General features: G+C 32.2%; 1 protein-coding gene across 1 annotated transcript; it reads right to left on the reverse strand.

Moving 5' to 3' along the window:
• Positions 1 to 253: 253 nt before the first annotated feature.
• LOC134683332 (dehydrogenase/reductase SDR family member 11-like) lies at positions 254 to 20,016 on the reverse strand. Its single transcript, XM_063542567.1, has 7 exons — positions 19,940 to 20,016; positions 17,564 to 17,739; positions 15,263 to 15,466; positions 3,477 to 3,571; positions 2,955 to 3,075; positions 1,719 to 1,871; positions 254 to 895 (listed from the first exon to the last, which is right to left on the reverse strand). Exons 2-7 carry the CDS (start codon positions 17,693 to 17,695, stop codon positions 854 to 856), a joined length of 747 nt encoding a protein of 248 aa, XP_063398637.1. The 5' UTR covers positions 17,696 to 17,739; positions 19,940 to 20,016; the 3' UTR covers positions 254 to 853.
• Between the last annotated feature and the right edge of the window lie 1,069 nt (positions 20,017 to 21,085).

Below are 21,085 nucleotides of genomic sequence, written 5' to 3' on the forward strand. Positions count from 1 at the left end.
TATCAGAAATTTATGAAAAACTAAAGGGAGTTTCACGATAACTGCTGAAAGCATTGTCAGAAAAACTGGAAAATTACGCCATTTTTATGAATAAAATAACATAACTCAGAAACTTAAAATTTATAACATTATATCATAATACAGGTGTATAAAATGGGGTAAAAATCAATACTTTTCTCAAACTTTGATGAATTGTTTAGTTTCTTCACCAATTCCAGTGTTGAATTTTTAAGATTCTATTATATATATATATATATATGCTGAATCTAAATGTGTATTTAGATTTTTGACTTTGGGTCCCATATTTTAATTGGTTAACACTCAGGTTCAAAGGGTCCAAATAAAATGTGTATGATTTCATCAAAAATTGACTTTTTGAATAAACAAAACAGAAAGCTTTCAATTCATTTACTGTCAGAGAGATGAATTTACAGTGTTATGAGGAAACGATTTAAATGTGCATTGTGTGCAATACAGGTACTAAGAAGGCGAAGTATTCATTGAAAAGAATCAAAAACAAAACATTTTCTCTAGATCCCAACACTAATTTTTAATCATATATCAAGCTAGCATATGAATGTAATGCATAACCTGTATGTTGTATCCAGTTAAAGCCCTTAACTTCAACATCTCTACATTTCTGATGTTGAAGATTAGACAATCTGAAGGTACACTTATTTCATACATTTATACTGTATATGTTGCTTTTGGAGTTTCTACTAGTTCTCAACCAATATCACGGAGTCTCTTCTATTTATAGTTTACTACCAAACAGTCAAACATTCTCAATGAGCTTAATCTATATGATTGTATCTTCACTTTTATTATAATGTATTTTGTTCATGTAATACTCCTACACAACTTGTTCTGTTGGGCGAATCATCATTTCACTAACCTGTAAAATAAAGGATATTTTAGGGTTGAACTCCATATTTTCTAAGTTAATTTCATTTTTTAACAAGCATACTTGCTTTATTAAGTAAAATAGCAAGCAAACCTAGACATTAAGTACAATACACCTTTCTCTGGGGGAAAAACCTGGACTCTTCTATTATGTTGGGAAACAAAAGTTTAAGAATAAAATACTTATACATGTAAATATTTAGATACAACTTTGCAAATTCATGTAACAAAAAGAAATGAATGAATCTAGTCTCCTTGCACTATTATTAAAAGTCAGGAGTCTACTTCTCCAAAGTTATCTCTCCATTATGCCAAATAGTTTTATTACTTGTAAAAATGGAAGCCATTGTAGTAATGACATAGCATCATTACAATCGGTATATACCAGTTGCATTTATAAAGACAAATGTAATAACTGGCTATCTAGCATCATTTATGGATGGTGGGTATGTCGAACAGTTTTTAATACCCAAGCATAAGAATAGTTGTGCTAAGACAAGCAGCCCAAACTAGACTCCAGATATGTGTTGTTGTCCTTTTACAGGTTATTTGGGTTTTTTTAATTTTACCACAACAAACAGATAATGGCAATTTTCTCTGTTTTACTTACAGGGCCAAAATTTTAAAGTCCTTGCTACAGAAAGCAATAATGAGAATATTAGGGAATGATATAATGTTTATATCCAAAGATCAATATATATATATATAAACAACTTTGTCTCTGATAGAATATTATGGTTTAATTCTTTTAACTTTTAAGAAACTTACAAAAACATTCAAATTCTCATTTTTGTTTTACTACTAAATTATTTCACCTGAACATGTGATGGGTAAGATAGAACTGTTTCAATAGCATTGGCGATGTCCTGGGGATCTAGACTTTGTCTTGTACTGTAACACTCCTCAGCTGCTGCTTCTCCAACTGCAGTATAGGCAAAGTTAGTCTTCACTAAACCAGGACTGATACTCTGTAACAAAAAATAAAATATATGTTATAAGGATCTCTGTGTTACAAACAAAATGTGTTGATAAAACAAAAGAGCAGACAATAACAGCATGCTGGAGTGTATATATTACTGAAAAATATATATTCTTTCATTCATCTAAAATTTTGAATAAGACTATTTCTTTTATTGTAAATATCTCATCTAAGATGCTCGATATGGATTAATGAAGCACGGTATGTGAGTTTTGTGCTTATTTATTAATCATGAATAAGTGTGAATAAATGACTAGAATAAAATAAAATAAAATCCAGAAGATATGTGAGGTGAACAAGACACATGATATTTTATTAACCAATCAAGGTGCCCAAAATTTGAGCTATACAATCAAATGAATCACAAAATAAAGTTCAGTAAATGATGAGAACGATTAGAGTGACTGAAGTTTATTTAAACAAAAATATGAATACACTCATTAATAAAACAAGAGGCTCTCAAGAGCCTGAATCGCTCACCTTAATTTTTTTGGTTAAATCTCTCATCAATGATTATTTTGGCTGTTCAATTTATTTAAATGTTCTTTGAATCGTCCTATTTTCTTCAAAAGCAAAAAAAAAATCATTTCTCCTATGTTCTATTTTAGCCATAGGAGCTATGTTTCTTGACATACAAGGAAATAAAATATAAAATTTATACTAGATACTCTGAAACTCATCTAGCCTAAGTTTGGCTGAAATTGATACAGCAGTTTCAAAGGAGAAAATTTTTTAAAGTAGGTCAACATGATGAACAAATTGTGAAAAAAAGTCCTTAAAGGGCAATAACTCCTTAAGGGGTCAATTGACAATTTTGGTCAAATTGACGTATTTGTATATCTTACTTTGCTTAACATTTTTGCTATTAACAGTTTATCTGACAGACGATGGACAACGACGGACGCCAAGTGATGGCATAAGGCTCACATGGCCCTTTGGGCCAGGTGAGCTAAAAAAAGGTATCATGATTATCAAAAAAGTCAGTCATTTTGGAAGCCACTGTGATCTGTAGAAGATATTATTCTTTAACTTTATAGTGAACATTTTTAAAAGACAATACTGCTAAACTTACTGTTATTTTGATATGACTGTTTATTTCTCTAAGTTCCCATCTAATGCCTTCCGTTAATGCAGTCACTGCATGTTTAGTAGCTGAATAAAAGTGTGCTTTGCCACAGCGATGTCCAGATAAACTTTGAATATAGGAATGATCAAGTTTACACATTTCTGTGAATGACAATCAAACAGCATCTACTTAAAGCACCAATACAATACAATACAGTTTGACCAAAACAATTCAGGTTTTATATTTTCATTGGTTCATTTTTCAGAGAATTATCTTTATGCATCCTCAGCTTGTATATTTTTAATAAACACATGACTATATTTGCCACTGAATGTTTTACTTATAATAAAATATTGCGATTTTCAATAATGAATGACCAGAGAATAGATGTGCATCATATCATTTACATATCCCATATTATTACTGTATATATGATAAAGAAATGTTAAAGTATCTATTTGTTTATGAAATAATTCTTATATCAACCTAATATTTGATTTAAAACTACACCTGTCATAAAGATTTCACCTGTTGATATTAATGATATGACCATCATCAACTCCATTGGCCCTCATCATTTTCACAGACTCTCTTGTACAAAGACATAGAGCCATCACATTCACCTAGAAAGACATAAATATAAATAACAACCTTAACTTTACATGTCATTCAATTAACTATTCAAAACAAGAATAATAGCAGCTTTTTGACAACTTTCTAATATTTATTATAGAATTAAACACATTTTTTCTAGAGGTTATTGATTAGTAAACTCATGGGGCGATTATAAACTCACAAACTGAATAAAAGCTTTTATGTCAAGCTTGTGAGTAAGAGAGTACGCTGCCATCTTGACGTTCTAAAAACAATAAATGTCCGACAAATGCAACAGAATCTAAAATGAAATAGCACCTACCTCAAAAAACTTCATTTCAATTAAATATTATCCAAATTTGAAGCGAACACATAACGAAATAGTCTTTCCCTTGAACATTTTCATTCGTATGACGTTGTGTTTTGCCATGATGAAATTCGCCAAATCCTTCATGAAATTTCGTGGATTTTTTTCAAAATTGAATCTTTTATATTTTTAACGCTTTTGTGCATTTATTTATTTTTTTTTTGTTCTATTTACATTAGAATAGAAACAACTGTTATGCAATTATTATATAATCTCAATTTGCTGAAAATCCCAGTATCCCTGCAAGAATGTATATCGGGCATAAATAGATTACGAAAGTAGTTTCGGAAACATGGTTTATCGAAGTGTAAACCAAGAGAAAAATCTAATTGACCAATCCAATTCAAGTATTTAAAGATATGCAAATGATATAAGAATTATTATTGAATAACATTATAATAAAGTTGGTATTGTGTGTATTGCTTTGTGGAATTAACAGTGAAAGAGGGATAATAAATGTAAAATCGTTAAAACAGGAGTAGAATCACAAAAGCAATGAATCGGACCATGACTTTCCAATATGTACTGGGATGACAAGGGATTACAAATGGCAATAACCAATTATTTTTGGTTTAGTATTAATTGAGTTCATAAGGTAGAAGGTGTTACAAATTCATGTGAGACTAATTTTAAAGATCACTGGTAAAGAGGGATTTATGAGATACAATGTTGACATTGAGCCAGTTACCATGGTAATGTTCCAGACCTTATGAGTATTTGGACCATACGCATACGGTCTGGACCGTATACATACTTTTTCAAAATATGCATACGTTCGGACAGTATGCGTACAGTCTGACTGATATTAAGAAGTTGGTCAACTTTATTAGATACAAATGTATAACAGATCAACATAACTTATATCTCCAATTAATATAAAAAGTTTAACAGCATTTGACATAAAAACTTGATATTTTAACTATTTAAAAAGATCACGCTTATTTAATCTCTTAATCTCCTGTATTTTGCAGGCCAGTAATTCATTAATTGCAGCTCAGTATGTTCATTGAATAAAAAAATACAAGGTTTTTATTAGAAGTAAGTGTCACCTTTGGCCACAGTAACACCATGACAATAGAATTCACGGACATACAATTAAACAAATATTTAATGACAATTGATCGTGTATTCACTTTATCCATCTATTTTGTAATAATAACAATTTGCATAACTAAAGATAAAGATTTTGATAAATGTTTGTTTAAATTTAACCCATATGATTCCAAAACATGTAGGATCAGCTGGACAGTACGCGTATACCCATACGGTCCGACCGTACATGTATGGTCGGACCGTACAGGTACGGTCCAAATACTCATATGGTCTGAAACAGTTACACAAGAAATTCTAAACCAGATAGTTAATATTGAATACAGAGTTTACTTAAAATTTTAAAGAGTTTAAAATTCCATGCAGGTGTTTTTCAAATTACTTGGGTTTCTAAGATATTTAGTCTAAGTTATGTAGCATTCAGTGTCACATTGATGCATCATATTCAGTTTTGTGACGCATTAATTTATAGAGCCTATCAAATTCCAAATTTCTCATGAAGGTAGAGAAGTTATTGTTTCTAGTAATGTCACATGTTCTATTAGCATGTAACTCAGATATTCGTCAAAGGCAGACACTAAGTACCAATTTAATCTCTTATCTTTATTGTTGTGTAAATCAAGTAAATCATATTAACTTAAGATTGTTGAAATATCTCTTTTAATTTAAATTTATTTATATAGCAGTCACAGAAAGGTTACTGTCTGCATTCAGAAGAACAGGTTAAAATGAGGGAGCAACCATTTGATTTTATTTGATTTATTTTTTATTTATTTTAATTTATTCTATTTTTTTGGGGGGAGGGGGGGATGGGGCTTGGATGAAAAATTCCTCCTGCACTTTTTTTAAGTTGTAATCTGTTTCCTGCATTTTTAATATTTTTGCTCTATTCATTCTAAATATTATCAAGGTATGTCGTAATCGACTGTGGCAGAAACATCCAGAATGAACTGGTTGGTAGTATACATAGTACATACATGTACCTACATGCTGGTAGTGTAGTCTCTGGCACTATAATAAGTGACAAGCAGCTTTATGCAAGAAGCGACAAAAGGATACAAAAAAAACCTATTTATAGGGACAAGAAGATGTGATAAAAATGAATCGTGGCAGTGCTAAAAATGGTATAATATTTCTTTTGCCATTTATTAAGTAATTGGTTATTTTGAGTTGCTGTGTTTGATGCAGTTTTTGACCATAGGTGGGGATGGTGAGTATTATGATAGTCTATATTTGGCTTATTGCCTGCATATGTCTGTGTTCGTGTTGGGAACAACCCACAAAATGAGGGTTATCCCTTAAGGTTTATGAGCCCTTCTGTAGCCATTTTTGTACAAACTGAAATTTTTCAAACTTCAATTGTATCAAAACTACAGATACAAGGAATAATAGAGATAGGCCATTTTGTATATATTCAACATTGTTCCAAGGGGAAACTTGATGCAAAGAATTATTTTTTACTGTTTCATTGCATTTGATAGAAAAAGAGGACTTTGTGGCAAATAAATCAAGATTTTTATACAAAAAGTTCTAAGCAGCCTGTAAATTCCAAAAAAACCTTGTGCTGAGTCGCTAAAGTCAGCACATCCAATATTAAAGGTGTACTTGATTTTGCCCATATTTATATTTGTTTTAAATAACTACATTTACAAACTTGTTTTAAGGAAATCAATGCTAGCACTGCATGCAATTATCCTTAATCTATCAAATTACAAAATATGAGAGTACAAGGATAAAGGCTGTGGATTTTCTATAAAAAATCTTGATTTATTTGCAACAAAGTCCTCTTTTTCTATGGTTTTCTATTAAATGCAATTGTAATATGATTTTTACTAATTTCTTTGATCTTTTGTGTGCTTTAAAATCTGATGTTTTGGAAAGGAGTGCATTAACTTCCCGATTTGAACGTTATTGCACTGTCGTAGAATTATTCAACAATCTCCCATTAGAAAACCATTGGTGGGAGGAGCCAAAAAGCAGTGCATTAACTTCACTGAAAGTGCACAGTAAGGATCCACCTCTTTTTTTTACATAAACAAACTTCTTTTACTTGAAAGAAGAGAATAGTGTGTGTTTTTTTCCCTAAAATTCGCACTAAAATTAAACTCTTGTGTAGAACCTCGCATGGAATATCTCTGAAAATAGCAAAAACTGAATAAAATGAAATTTTAATTACTAGTACTGTAATTTATACATTCAAGTGAAAAAATATAAAAGCCCACCGTTATGCTTTACATTAAATAAAACAAATTCAAAGTTAGTCAGTTAATAACTCGGCAACATATTAATTCAATCTTCATGTCGGATATATAACCAGTCTCATAATCGGTCTTGTATGTTCGAACGCCTTTCGTAGAGCGTTGCCCAGTCCTTTCCATAATCTGTTGCTCATCTATTCCTGCTTGATATAGCGCAGTAGCAAGTGTTCTTTTTCCCGAGTGGTCGGTCAATTTGCCAACGAAGCCCCCCCCCCCTTATCACACATTTCACGTATAACCCATTCAACTTGTTCACTCCTAACGCGGACTTTCCATAGCGATACTTATCTTGGACATCAGAAATAAGTGGTTTGCGATAAAATACGCCAGATCCAATTGCCTTCAAGTATGTTTCTTAGAAGTCAACTATGCATCTTTGACCTGCAAAAGAAGAATTATGAACTTTAAAATGTATTTTCCTCCGCTAAAATTATGTTGCATGTATAGAAACAGAAAGAAATAACAAGTGGTATTTATTAATAAGTTTAAAATTCATATAAAAACTAGAAAACTCGACTGAATAGTTAGAAAGGGTCTCCCACCGGCAAAATTTTAAATATCTTAGTGGAAACAGCTGAAGATTCAGAAAATGATATAGGCCAGTCAGCAACCCCATCCTGTCTCTTCAGATGAAGCGCCCAAAATAACTATCCGTTTGGAGGGATGGACAGACAAACAAACAAACGGACAGACGGACAAAGTGAAAATAAAAGACAACCACATGCTTTTAATGTGGGAGTCTTCAGATTTCTACAAGTTTATACGATTTAGCCTGACACAAATTTGTCACGGCTTTTGTTTAAAAATACATAAAACGTGATATGCTAATTCAGTAATTGCCGTTTTAAAAACATGTATTTTTTTTAAAATAATTTGAATATGTATACACTTACCTCTTGCATAGGGTTTGATATCTTTATTATCCAGCCGTAAATTGCCTAAAGTCTTGTTGTTTCGACCAATGAATCTTATAAATCTTCCAGTAGCATCTTGTTCGGAGATTTGAGAGAGAACACAGTTTTCTTAATCGTCGCCTTAAAATCAACCATTGCCTCCGACATTTCAGTTAAGCTTCTAGACAGACAAGAGCTCGTGCAGAATTTTAGCGGGAATAACGTCATTTTGGCCACGCCGTAATAATTAACATTTTCAATGTCTGTATAATCATGATAATATAGCATTTTCATTGGTCATATTACAAATCATATATAGCCACGCCTTACTCATTAAAATTTTTAATGCACTCAAACGCTACGCGTTTTCGATGCATTAAAAATCTTAATTCGTAAGAGCCGTGCTATATATATAACTAAAACAATAGAAAATAATGCTTTGCATCAAGTTTCCCCTTGGAAAATGTACATAATGGCTTATCTCTATTATTCATTATATCTGTAGTTTTGATACAATTGAACTTTGAAAAGTTCGTACAAAAATGGCTACAGAAGGAGTCATTGTCCCTATAAGACAAAGGGTCATTTTACTGTTAAAAAAAAAGAAATATAAAAAAAATTAATAATAATGAAGATACAAGACCAGGAATATTACAAAATTAATGGACATGTTTTTGGAAATTTATACCAGATAGATGTTTAGTTCTTTGGGAAAAGCTTCTTCAAATGATATGAATGTGATTTTACAAAAAAAATTGTGTGAATGCGTATCTTTCTGTTTTGGCAAATTCGTGTCTGCTAATTTTTTGTAGCTTAGTGGTTTGCCAGTAAGATATTGTACTGTGTTTTGCACTATGGATATAAATTTTCTTTTTGCGTATGAGCTTTTTTCAGTTTATTTGATTCTGTAGCTGCAGTTCCTATTGGCAATTGGCGAGCTCTTGAAGAAAATTGTATTTGTGAGAATGTTATGACAGGGAATCATTTATATTACCTCTGAATACGTCAAAAGTTTTTTCGATAAACAAATCACCAAGTTAAATTAAAGACCAAGTTAAATTAAAAGGACAAACTTTTTACTCCTCATAGTGTAATTTAACGGTACTGAAGTTTTCTTGTTTTCTTTTCCTTATTATATATGTCCTTCAACGGAATTGATCTGTGGCCCAATTTGTATTAAGCGTTTGTATTTGATTATCACTTTTGTTTACGGCCGTAGTTGTTTTGATCATTTTCAAACTTAAAAAGGTCAAAATGAGATCATAAATGTTTCCTCCCTTTACAGGTTTCTGGGAGGTAACGTCTTTGAAAACTATGAACTTGAAAACGAGTATAATTAAGTGACAGATGCTTTGGGAAAAAATAGCGATTCTTATAAACAATATATAGTTGTAAAGGCCAAAGTAATTGCATAGATAATCAAAACCAAAATTTAAAGTAAACATATGCCGTAGCAGTTGTAGTTCTTTTTTTCGGTAATCATCGATTCCTTGAAGAAACGTTGTATTTGGCGAGAAAGTAATTGCACGAAATCATTTCTGTCACATCTGCATACGTCAAAATATTTTAAAGTAAACAAATCACCAAAACGTAACATTCAAACGACAACCCTTTTTTCTCCTTATAGAGTAATTTTATGACAGCTTTCTTGTTTTCTTTTGCTTTATTAAACATGTGCATCGACGGGAATGATCTGTGGCCCAATTTGTATTAAATGTTTGTATTTGATTATCACTCTTTTTTACGGCCGTAGTTGTTTTGTTCATTTTCAAATTTTAAAAGGTTCAAAATAAAATCAGACATGTTTCCGCCCTACATGTTTCTGGGAGGAAACGTCTTTGTCTGAAACTATGGACTGAGGTCCGTGTAACACTTATCAATTCAAAGTTTTAAAAAGTTTTGAAATTTTAGATTTTTGGAATGTTAATCAAAGTTTTAAAATATCAAAATTTCAAATTGCGTTAAAGTTTTATAATTTTGAAATTTTAACCAAATTTTTAAAATATCAAAATTCTAAATATCGTTTATAAATTTGATAGTTTAGACATTTGATCAAACTTTTAAAATACTAAACCTAATGTGCAATTTTGATTATTTCACTTTTTGAAAGTTTAATTTTTTAAATGTTTGCTTAAAATATCAAAAAAGAAAAGAGGCGACAAGGGGGGTACCTGTAATCACTGATGTAAACACGGCTCTGAAAGGAACTATTCTTAGTTATAAATAAATAGCATGGAATATATCAAATCATTCTTAATAACAAAATAAATAATGAAAAGAAGAAGTCGGGTATTTTTTATGAAACATATTAGACATCACATGGGATAACAGTATCCTGAAATTTTAAGGTTGTGCATCTATCAAAAAAAAAATAATAATTAAACCTATTTAAACCGGAATCAACTACGTTAATTTAAATCTCTTATATAAGGTTAGCGTTTGAGATAAATAATGCAAAGCTATTTTGTGTTCCCAGTGCCCAACATTTAGAAGTATCAGTGAAAAATGACCAACTCGCAGTAAACCATACAGTATTATTCGCCTTTTTGACGTTCCTGATGAAGGTAGATCCAGAAAAAGCGCTTCGGTGGGCTGGCATACAACTTAAAACGTTTTCCTTTCTTGTTTATCGATTGCATGATGACAATATATTTCCTTTTATGATGTATTTCAGTTCCAAGAAATGATACGGAAGGAATACTTAAATATAGCGTCGCAATAAAAGTTCAAGTGTGCTAGGCGTATTTCAGCTAGCCCCTACTAGACAAAAAAGTGTTCTGGTTCAGCAATTATAGACGTAATACTAAACTCCGTACATAACAATGAACTAAAATCAAAATCATACAAGACTTAGAAGGACAGTCGAGGCTCCTGGATTGGGACAGGCGCACACATGCGGCGGGGTTTAACATGTTTCGTTAGATAACAACCCTCCCCTATACCTCTAGCCAATAAAGAATGAAAAACACACAGTTATACGAACAGTAAAACGCACTTCAATAGGAAATACAAGTTCTATGTCAGAATAGGAAACAAACTAAGAAACTAATTAACATGCATGACAATGATAATAAAATAACAAAAAAAGGCTAGCAGTTACTGTCATACGCCAGCTCCAGACCACAATTAAACTAATTGAAAGGTTTTATATGTCCTCAGTATGCACACTCTCTCCCTGTTGCATTTATTGCTGTTTTGTTCCGGAACATTCATGAAATATTTGTCACTGGCAACAACAAAAAATCGATAATTTAAAAAAGGTTGTTTACATAAAAATTACGAAGAAACTTAAGATTCAACTTCCTAGGACAAAGTAGACCTTATAGATGGATTTAAATATGTTTTAACTTCACTTTGGTCAAACACCTCTTTAATTGTTTCGTTCTTATTTTGCTTGAATTTCAAATTTCAGTTTCAGCGTTCCGTATTTGAATTCTTTACTTCAAATTCAGCGTTTAACATTGTACTGTTTTTTTTTTGGTTTACGGCCAAAAATGGAAAAAATCCATCATGCAGCTGACAGTGTGGCTTCTCTTTGCACGCCCCATTCTGACTGGGTGTACATGTGAACTTTTAGTTTGTTAAAAGTCGATTGTCGTACGATAACTTCAAAATACCCAAATAACAAAATGCAAATACGGGACATTAATATCCTTTAATACAAAAAAATCTATTCCTTTTGTTTACTATAATAAAACAGTGGTTGATTTAGAACCTATAATGGAGCTATGTGTATGATAACCAGTCCAAACGTTGTCTTTAAGGTAGCAACCATGTAACTTTAAAAGTGGGGTGAGGTTGTTTTGTCGAAGCGCTAACAATTTTATTAAGTTTTTCATCGCATTCAATCAACTTGTCTGGTTCAAAATTTAACACTAAAGGCATGGATAATTTTTCTTTTGTCCTCTTCTGGCACAGAATATTATATCATCAAATTAGGGATCAGAATATTTTAATGTATCATTATCGAAGCCCCTAGTGGTAGTATCAAGTAAAAAACAGGTACTATCTAAATATTGGTTCCACAGAAGATTACCATTTATCGCTGATAAAAACTTTTGAACACAATTTTCAACTTTCAAAATGCCGACACCTACAACTGGATAGATGGGTGCTTAATGTAGTACAGCAGCAACTATTACATAAACATGAATGCAAGTTGGGTGCCTAATGTAGTACAGCGGTAATTATTACATAAATATGAATGCTCGTGAAAATAATGTTTATGGTATACGTTTATATATGATATGAAAGGTTTCAACTTTTACAAAACCAGAGCTATACGTTGGATTTAAAAGTTTACTTTATTTGGCCTTTTCAATTTTATTTGACTTTATTTGCCTTTTGAACTTAATTTGGTTCGAGTGTCAATGATAAGTCTTTTGTAAACGAAACGCGCGTCTGGCGCAAAAATCGGCAAAATTTATATTCTGGTATCCATCTATGATGAGTTTTTGTAGATACCTTGTAACAGTATCTTGGCTCCAATTTGCTGATATTGGATCCTATTACCGTTTTAATTTCAGCGTAAAAAAATTATATTAAAAACCTCCCACACTGTGGTCTAGCACAACCTTAAACCATGCATTCAGTATCATGAAGCGCTTTTCTTGATCGACCTCCTTACGGAACGCTTAAAGCTGAATATTTAGGGCAATCAACTTACAAAGAACAGATAAAAACGTTTAAGATGATCTTTCATTCTGTACATGAAATGATATATTCTTTAGCCAACATGATTGCAGAAAGTAAGAAGTCGTAAAGCAAAACAGAAAAAAATGAATCAAGAGATAATACATCGTGTATTGGGCCTTTTTATGGCTTAGAGTTTAGTAGAAAATGTATATACATGCTCAACATTACCATACTATTTGACCTACTGCAAATTGTTCAGTTTTTACTGTTACTCCTGTTTCTCCTAAAATATGGGTGCTAGAAAAACCAGCAGGTAAAATGGTCAATATCAGAGCCGTACGTCTGGTTTTGAAATGAATTATCTTCTTTTAAGAAATATTAATTTTGTCATCCAATTTTTCACCGCTTTCAACTGTCCGTTTTATTTCATACATAAACTTTTAAGTATCAGTATGTTTTTAATTCATATTGCTTCGCTTCGTTCCTCTTTTATTTCGTTTCGCTTTTTACAGGTATCCCTCTTATTGCCTCTTTTCTATTTTGATATTTTAAGCAAATATTTAAAAAATCAAACTTTCAAAAAGTGAAATAATCAAAATTGCGCGTTAGGTTTAGTATTTAAAAATGTTTGGTCAAATTTCTAAACTGTCAAATTTATAAACGATATTTAGAATTTTGATATTTTAATAATTTGGTTAAAATTTCAAAATTTCAAAACTTTAACACAATTTGAAATTTTGATATTTTAAAACTTTGATCAAAATTCCAAAAATCTAAAATTTCAAAACTTTTTAAAACTTTTAATTGATAAGTGTTACACGGACCGACTGAGAACGAGTTGTATATGCCTAAGTAATTGCATAGATAATCAAAACCAAAATTTATAGTAAACAAATACCGTAGCAGTTGTAGTTTGTTTTTTTCGGTAATCATCGATTCCTTGAAGAAACGTTGTATTTGGCGAGAAAGTAATTGCACGAAATCATTTCTGTCACATCTGCATACGTCAAAATATTTTAAAGTAAACAAATCACCAAAACGTAACATTCAAACGACAACCCTTTTTTCTCCTTATAGAGTAATTTTATGATAGCTTTCTTGTTTTCTTTTGCTTTATTAAACATGTGCATCGACGGGAATGATCTGTGGCCCAATTTGTATTAAATGTTTGTATTTGATCATCACTCTTTTTTACGGCCGTAGTTGTTTTGTTCATTTTCAAATTTTAAAAGGTTCAAAATGAAATCAGACATGTTTCCGCCCTACATGTTTCTTGGAGGAAACGTCTTTGTCTGAAACTATGGACTGAGAACGAGTATAACTTAGTGACAGATGATTTGAAAAAAAATAGCGATTCTTATATAAAATGTACAGTTGTATATGCCTAAGTAATTGCATAGATAATCAAAACCAAAATTTATAGTAAACAAATACCGTAGCAGTTGTAGTTCTTTTTTTTTTCGGTAATCATCGATTCCTTGAAGAAACGTTGTATTTGGCGAGAAAGTAATTGCATGAAATCATTTCTGTCCCATCTGAATACATCTAAATGTTTTTAAGTAAAAAAAATCACCTAAACATTACATTAAAATGAGACAACCTTTTTTCTCCTTTTCGATTATTTTTATGATAGCTATCTTGTTTTGTTTTGCTCGATGTTTAACGGGATTAGTATTTTTGTCCAGTTTGTTGTCGTGTTTGTATTTGTGTTTATTTTCAAATTTAAAAAGCTACACAATCGAGCGAACTTTCATTGATATAAAACAAACAACTCAATTTAATGACAGTCTTACATGTTGCATGATGTACACGCATCAAAAGAATAGCTTGAATCTCAGAATGTTTAACTGTAAAAAATCACGTTGAATCATAAATTTGATAAAATATTATACAATATAATGAAGTCGATTACCATGATTGCATAGCTTCAAAATTAAAAAAAAATTGATTTGATTAAACTTGCTTTTTAAATAAAAGGCACTCCGCTATTTGAATTGCATATGTGTAAACAATATAGTTTGAACTTACCTTATGCCAGAAAAATAAAAAAAAATCCGGCGCCGGCAACACATTCTGTATTTTTCTGGTGCCAGTAAAATAACCATTTCTATAGAATGGTTTGAATTAAGATATGGCAATCAGAGCCGGCACTAACCAAACTTATATATTGATTAACATACTTGCAAAATCCCAGTGGCGGATCTAGAACTTTTCATAAAGGGGGGCTGACTGACCTTAAAAAGGAGGGTCCAGTCATCATCGCTTCAGTAATACCCTATATAACCAACCAAAATTTTCCCACGGGGGGGAGGGGGCTGACTGACCTTAAAAATGGGGGGGGGGGGGTCCAGTCATCATTGCTTCAGTTATACCCTATATATATAACCAACAAAAATTTTCCCACGAAAAGGTCACCGCCAACAAGAAGCAATGGCTTAATTGCCGATTACAATGATAATAACTTATATAACGAAGAAATTGCTTGTCGATCACAAACCGATGTAACGATAAACTCACCTGCCACATGTTTTCCCATGAAGAAAAATCTCCATTAATAATAGGAGCATCCAGTGACAATCCAGCATTATTGATACAAATATCAACACCGCCCCATCTTTTTTTTATCATCTCAAACATCTCCATGATATCGTCTTGCTTTCGCAAATCACAAATAATTGGCAGGAACTGGCCACCATTTTCTACAATTTGTTCTTCTAAATCCTAGAAAATTAGGAAATTATTGATTCAAATTTCGTAGTCACGGTATATAAATTTTATATCACATCAGTGACATCACACTAAATCTTATTTAAGTGATATGTGTCAAATTATAACACTACCATGCATACAGTGAACAGAGAGAAAAAAATATTGCGTTTAAAACGCTTTCATTGGCAGAAAGGTGTATATTTATAACAAGTCTAAAAAAAAGTTAAACATGTGGTTACCCTTCAAAACTGACACTGTACATGGTTAATTGATTATAATTTAATCACCGACCGCTTATTATGAGAATTCATTCAAAAAAATCAAAACGACATTGATTTTCGATAAAAAGAAAAAACTAAACTAAAAAAAAACTCGTTTTAATGTATCACAAATAGTCTGTTTCTAAATTAAATCGGAAAACATCATCAGACGGCAAATGAGAACCGTCGTGAATGTTTTGTTCTTGTATGAACAACACGAAGTGTGTCACATATGGATCAGGATCTGCTTATCATTCCTTTCATCCCGTTTTGTCTTACTGCATGCATGTGAATCGTGGTGGTCAGTCACTGTGTTGTGTTTTATTGACTGTTGGGTTTTTTCGTTGATTTTTTTTTCTGTCATGGCGTTGTCCGTTTGTCTTCGACAAAGGGAGCAACCATTTAAATTGAAAGGGGGGTGGATTTTTTTCTGAACTAAAAACAAAGACTGTATAAATAAATGTTGTAAGTTTCCTCCTGTGACATAATCTTCAATTTGTTGAAGGCGGTCACTATATGGTAGAATAAAACAGTTCGTAACCGAGTTCAGAGCGGGATAACGTTTGACAATAAAAGGCACCACAATAGAGGAATTGCAAAGACAAAAGTCTCTTTCACCAACTTGATTTCAACGTTTGGGTTTTAAATAAATAAATGAAAAAGCAACGACTAAAAAAACAACGCTCCTCTATTACTGTGATATTTCAACACCACGCACGACCATTTTCTTCATATTGGATTTATATTTGTAACATCAATAGTCATAACAATTTAAAACGACGATTTTATTGGGATTGATTGGGAGGCAGACGATCGAGCTTTCTTCTTAGGGGTATATTTTGATATTTACAACAACAAAATACTGGTTCATGTATCAGATCATACCTGCAAATTTCGTATAAAGCATATTTGACATCATACTAGTATACCCCTCAATAGGTTGTTATCACTAAGTCTTGTATGTAATATAATTCAGGTCTCTAGATGTAAGCGTTAATTTGTCCCTTGTTTGACATTAATGCTTTTGTGTCTGCATTTCTATTCCTATGTGACGACTCTTTTAGGTTTTTTTTTAACTATGTGCTTTTTGTAAATAACTAGGTAACCAATAGAAACAAAAGTCAAAACGTTGATTTATGTATTGTATTTAAAATCTTCGTAAATTAAGAGAACACTACGATTGAATAAGACATTTTATATCAGTTTGATTAACTATATCTATTTATTAGTTTAAATATATTTATTTAGAGTGGATTAAGAAACAAGTTTTGCAACTTATATTAATCCCTTTCCACTTTGCGGGTACGAGTGTTGCCTTGTAGCGGCATTAGCCTACTCTTTTTCGAAATCTACAAGGGTGTCTTTAACGTGCAAGAGATATGGCTCTCTCTTAACACGGGTCAGCCATTTATCGTCCCCTTCCGACGGACTATCATCGTTTCCTTAAGACCATACTCGCAAATGGTGTCAAGGGAGAGCCGAAAATTGAGTTCCTGAAATCTTCATCCCAAACGGGAATCGAACCAGGAACCTTTGTGTTAGTAGTCCGATGCATTAACCACTACACCACGGCTCTCTATTTATTGATACCAGCTTGCTATTTCTTTCTATTGGATCCGAATTCTGATTGATCTGCAGTAGGAAGGGAGCAAGCCAAATTTTATTATGAAATAACAGTTTCGTTAGCGTATGCTTTTCACAGACGCAAGGGAACATTATTTGGATTAAAAAAACTGAATCATTGTTTGCACTGAACTTCAATTTTCTATTTTTATCAACTCTGATATAATCACATATTTTATTTTTCATACTAGAGAATCTGTTTAATTGTTTTTAACATGACACCCACCTTCAGTTTTTCTGCAGATCTTGCACAGCCAACAACTTTAATACCATGTTTTGCTAGATTCTTACATGTTATATATCCGATACCCATTGATGCCCCAGTTACCAAGGCAACTCTATTCCTCCATGTTTCCATAATTTTTAAGTATCTTAAAACTTTATAAAATTAAGTGCTAAAAACTAAAAAGAATAAAAAAAAAAGTATTCATGAAAACAGATAATATAAATGGTTACTGTGAGATTGATTAACCATTATGTAAGAGTTTTCAAGCATTCTTAGAAACCGTTTGTTGGTTCTATATTGTTTTTATTATCATCATGCATTCCTAACATTATTCAAATTAAACATCTACAAAATGATTGAAGGAAAATCCTAGTCAGGGAAATCAATATATGTACACATATGCAATGGAACATATGTGCAAGAAATAGTATACAAAAATGTCAATATGTGCGTTTCTTAATGGTCAAAAAAATTAAAAATCATGCTCGTAGGGACAGGTCTACTACAGCAAGGAGCTGACAAAAAAGTAAGATTATAGTCCCCACTATGAAAAAAGAAGATGTTAAAGCCCTTCTCCCAAATACAAAATAGTTTACCCCTCCCCAACATTTCTCAATACCTATGCTTTTATATTGAAAAAATGTAATGCTTGGAATTCTATTTTTTTTATCAACATTAGAAAATAATGCATGAGTTCAACAAAGGAGATATTTTTAGTGTGGACTCAGAAATCTATCCGAGAATATAATCTGTCAATACAGGGTCGAACAAAACGAACTTGAAGTTAGAGGAGGGTGGGGATCCGCCACATTATGTATGTATGTGCCTGTCCAAAACCAGGAGCCTGTAATTCTGTGGTTGTCGTTTGTTGATGTGCTACATATTTTCTTTCATTTTGTGTACATAAATTCGGCCGTTTGTTCTCTCGTTTGAATTGGTTTACAATTGTCATTTCTGAGCATTTTATAGTTGACTATGCGGTATGGGCTTTGATCATTGTTGAAGGCCGTGCGGTGACCTACAGTGGTTATTTTCAGTGTCATTTGGTCTCTTGTGGAGAGTTGTCTCTTTGGCACACATCTTCTTTTTTTTTATTTTCATTCAATTTCAGCAACATGATGAAAACCAAGAATTGAATAAAGTAAGGTTGTGACCTTAACAATTGCGCCGAGCCGCCCAGGGATCGAGGGAGGAAAAATAATGTCTTTTGTTATGTTTTGGGGGCTTGTAACGTCGGGTGTGCCCCATGCTTAGTTCGCCTCTGCAGATCAGAATTTAAAAAAAAATAAAACAAAGAAAGATGTTTAAAAAAGTTTCACTCCTAGATCAGTGGTGTAACTATATACAACTTTTAGAACAAACTATAAAATAATTCGAAAAGAGCTTAACTCATAAGATTGATACAAAGCAGAATACATATATAAAAAAGCGTACTTGACAGGGTGTTTATCCTGAAAATAGAATACCAAAAAACACACAGATTATATACATTATGGTTTAAAGGCTATGTTGAAGAACAATTGGTGGTCTTGGGCTGTCGGTTATGCTCTCGATGACATTGTCTGTTTACATGATTATATGACTCAACTGATACAGACATTTTTGCTAGGGAATTAGTATCAGTACATTGACTCTATTAAAAAAACTAGATATCATAATTTGCATGTTTGAAATACAGAATGGCTCAAATTTAAAAAAAAAAATTATCCCCGCCATCTGAAGTAACGAAATAAATTACCTCTTTTGTCCTCTCCCAAAAAACTCAGGTCCCCTTTATTTCTGCCCTTCGTCCATTTTTGTTACAACTGAATTACCGATCCCTTATAATTCACTGTGCATGCCCATGTCATACTTCAAGTTTCGTATATATAGTTTCATATGTATGACGTCTCTATACTCAATTTGTTGGATGTGTACTGATTGATAGTTTAGTGTCGGAGAATATTATCTATTTATTAGTAATTGTAGTTGAACTAGTCTTCAGTTTTACATCGGTTCTTGCTACAGTTGCCATCATGCTATATATACATATATATCTGTGTTTTGTGCTTCGTGTCAATTTGAGGAATCAAACCATTTCTAACTATTTTTTACTTAAATGGAGTTAAGGGTGAATTGAAGACCATTGAAGAAGAAAATGATAAAGGATGAGAATTTAGTCAAGTGCTGCTACGTCCCAGTATAACAGACAATATGCAAATATACATAATATGCATTATGCGTGCACATGCCTACAGTGCTTTATAAATCTAAACATTATCAATATTTATAAAAACATACCTACATTAAAAAAAAAAGTTCAAATACTGTAATATAGAAAAAACTAATCCATCAACAAAATTTCAGCCTCGAGCTACAATAAAAAGTTGTACGTACCTTGTAAACCCTTTGTACCGTAATATATCGATCTATACGACATAAGTGTGACAGATTGAAACTGCATAATAACTAACTAAATACGCATGTTACTAGTGTAGACAGCGTGAATCATCCCAACATCAATAATTACAAAGTATACAAGCGCATTGATTATCAATATATCAGAAAAATAAAATTGAGAATGAAAATGGAGAAAGAGTCGAAGAGGCAACAACCGACTTAAGAGCAAAAAAACGCCGAATGTCACCAATGGGTCTTCACCACAGCGGCGAGAAAATCCTGAATTTACCAGAGGCGAGCTTCAGCTGGCAGTGAAGCTTTCATTGGCGCAATGAGACAACCGTCTCACTGAAATTTTACCATTAAAAACTAAAAGCTCTAAAGAGCCTGTGTCACTCACCTTGGTCTATGTGAATTTTAAACAAAGGACACAGATGGATTCGAGACAAAATTCTGTTTTGGTGATGGTGATGTGTTTGTAGATCTTACTTTACTGAACATTCTTGTTCCTTACAATTATCCCCATTTAAATCAACTTGGCCCAGTAGTAATACAAGCAAATGTTTGCTTTAAATGCTTTGGTTTCAGAGATATAAGTTAAAAACTACATTTTATCTCATATGTTTTATTTTTAGCCATGGCGGCCATCTTGGTTGGTTGGCCGGGTCACCGGACACATTTTTAAACTAGATACTTCAATGATGATTGTGGCCAAGTTTGGTTAAATGGCCTAGTAGTTTCAGAGGAGAAGATTTTTGTAAAAGTTAACGACGACGGACGAAGACGGACGCCAAGTGATGAGAAAGGCTTACTTGGCCCTTCGGATCAGGTTAGCAATCTTGGTACCTTTGATAACTATTATTAGCTAAAAAGAGATATACAATTATTTACCGTTTACCTCATGTACTAGTAATACATGTATAAGGTAAAATAAACTGGAGGCTCTTAAGAGCCTGTGTCGCTCACCTTGGTATTTGTGCATATTTAAACATTGTTGCTGCTTATAATTATCTCTATCTATAATGAACTTGGCCCAGTAGTAACTTACAGTGTAAAATAGTTTGTAAAAATTTACAAAAATTTACAAAATTTATGAAAATTGTAAAATACTGACTATAAAGAGCAATAACTCCTTAAGGGATC

The sequence above is a fragment of the Mytilus trossulus genome, chromosome 1 (assembly GCF_036588685.1).
Source record: "Mytilus trossulus isolate FHL-02 chromosome 1, PNRI_Mtr1.1.1.hap1, whole genome shotgun sequence".
NCBI classification, from domain to species: Eukaryota; Metazoa; Mollusca; class Bivalvia; order Mytilida; family Mytilidae; genus Mytilus; species Mytilus trossulus.

Coding starts and splice junctions, on each gene's coding strand:
- LOC134683332 (XM_063542567.1), bottom strand. CDS start 17,695: ATGGAAACATGGAGGAATAGAGTTGCCTTGGTAACTGGGGCATCAATG. Junction 3,572..15,262: donor CATGGGAAAACATGTGGCAG/GTGAGTTTATCG, acceptor ATGTCTTTCTAG/GTGAATGTGATGGCTCTATG. Junction 896..1,718: donor CTTACCCATCACATGTTCAG/GTGAAATAATTT, acceptor TTTATTTTACAG/GTTAGTGAAATGATGATTCG.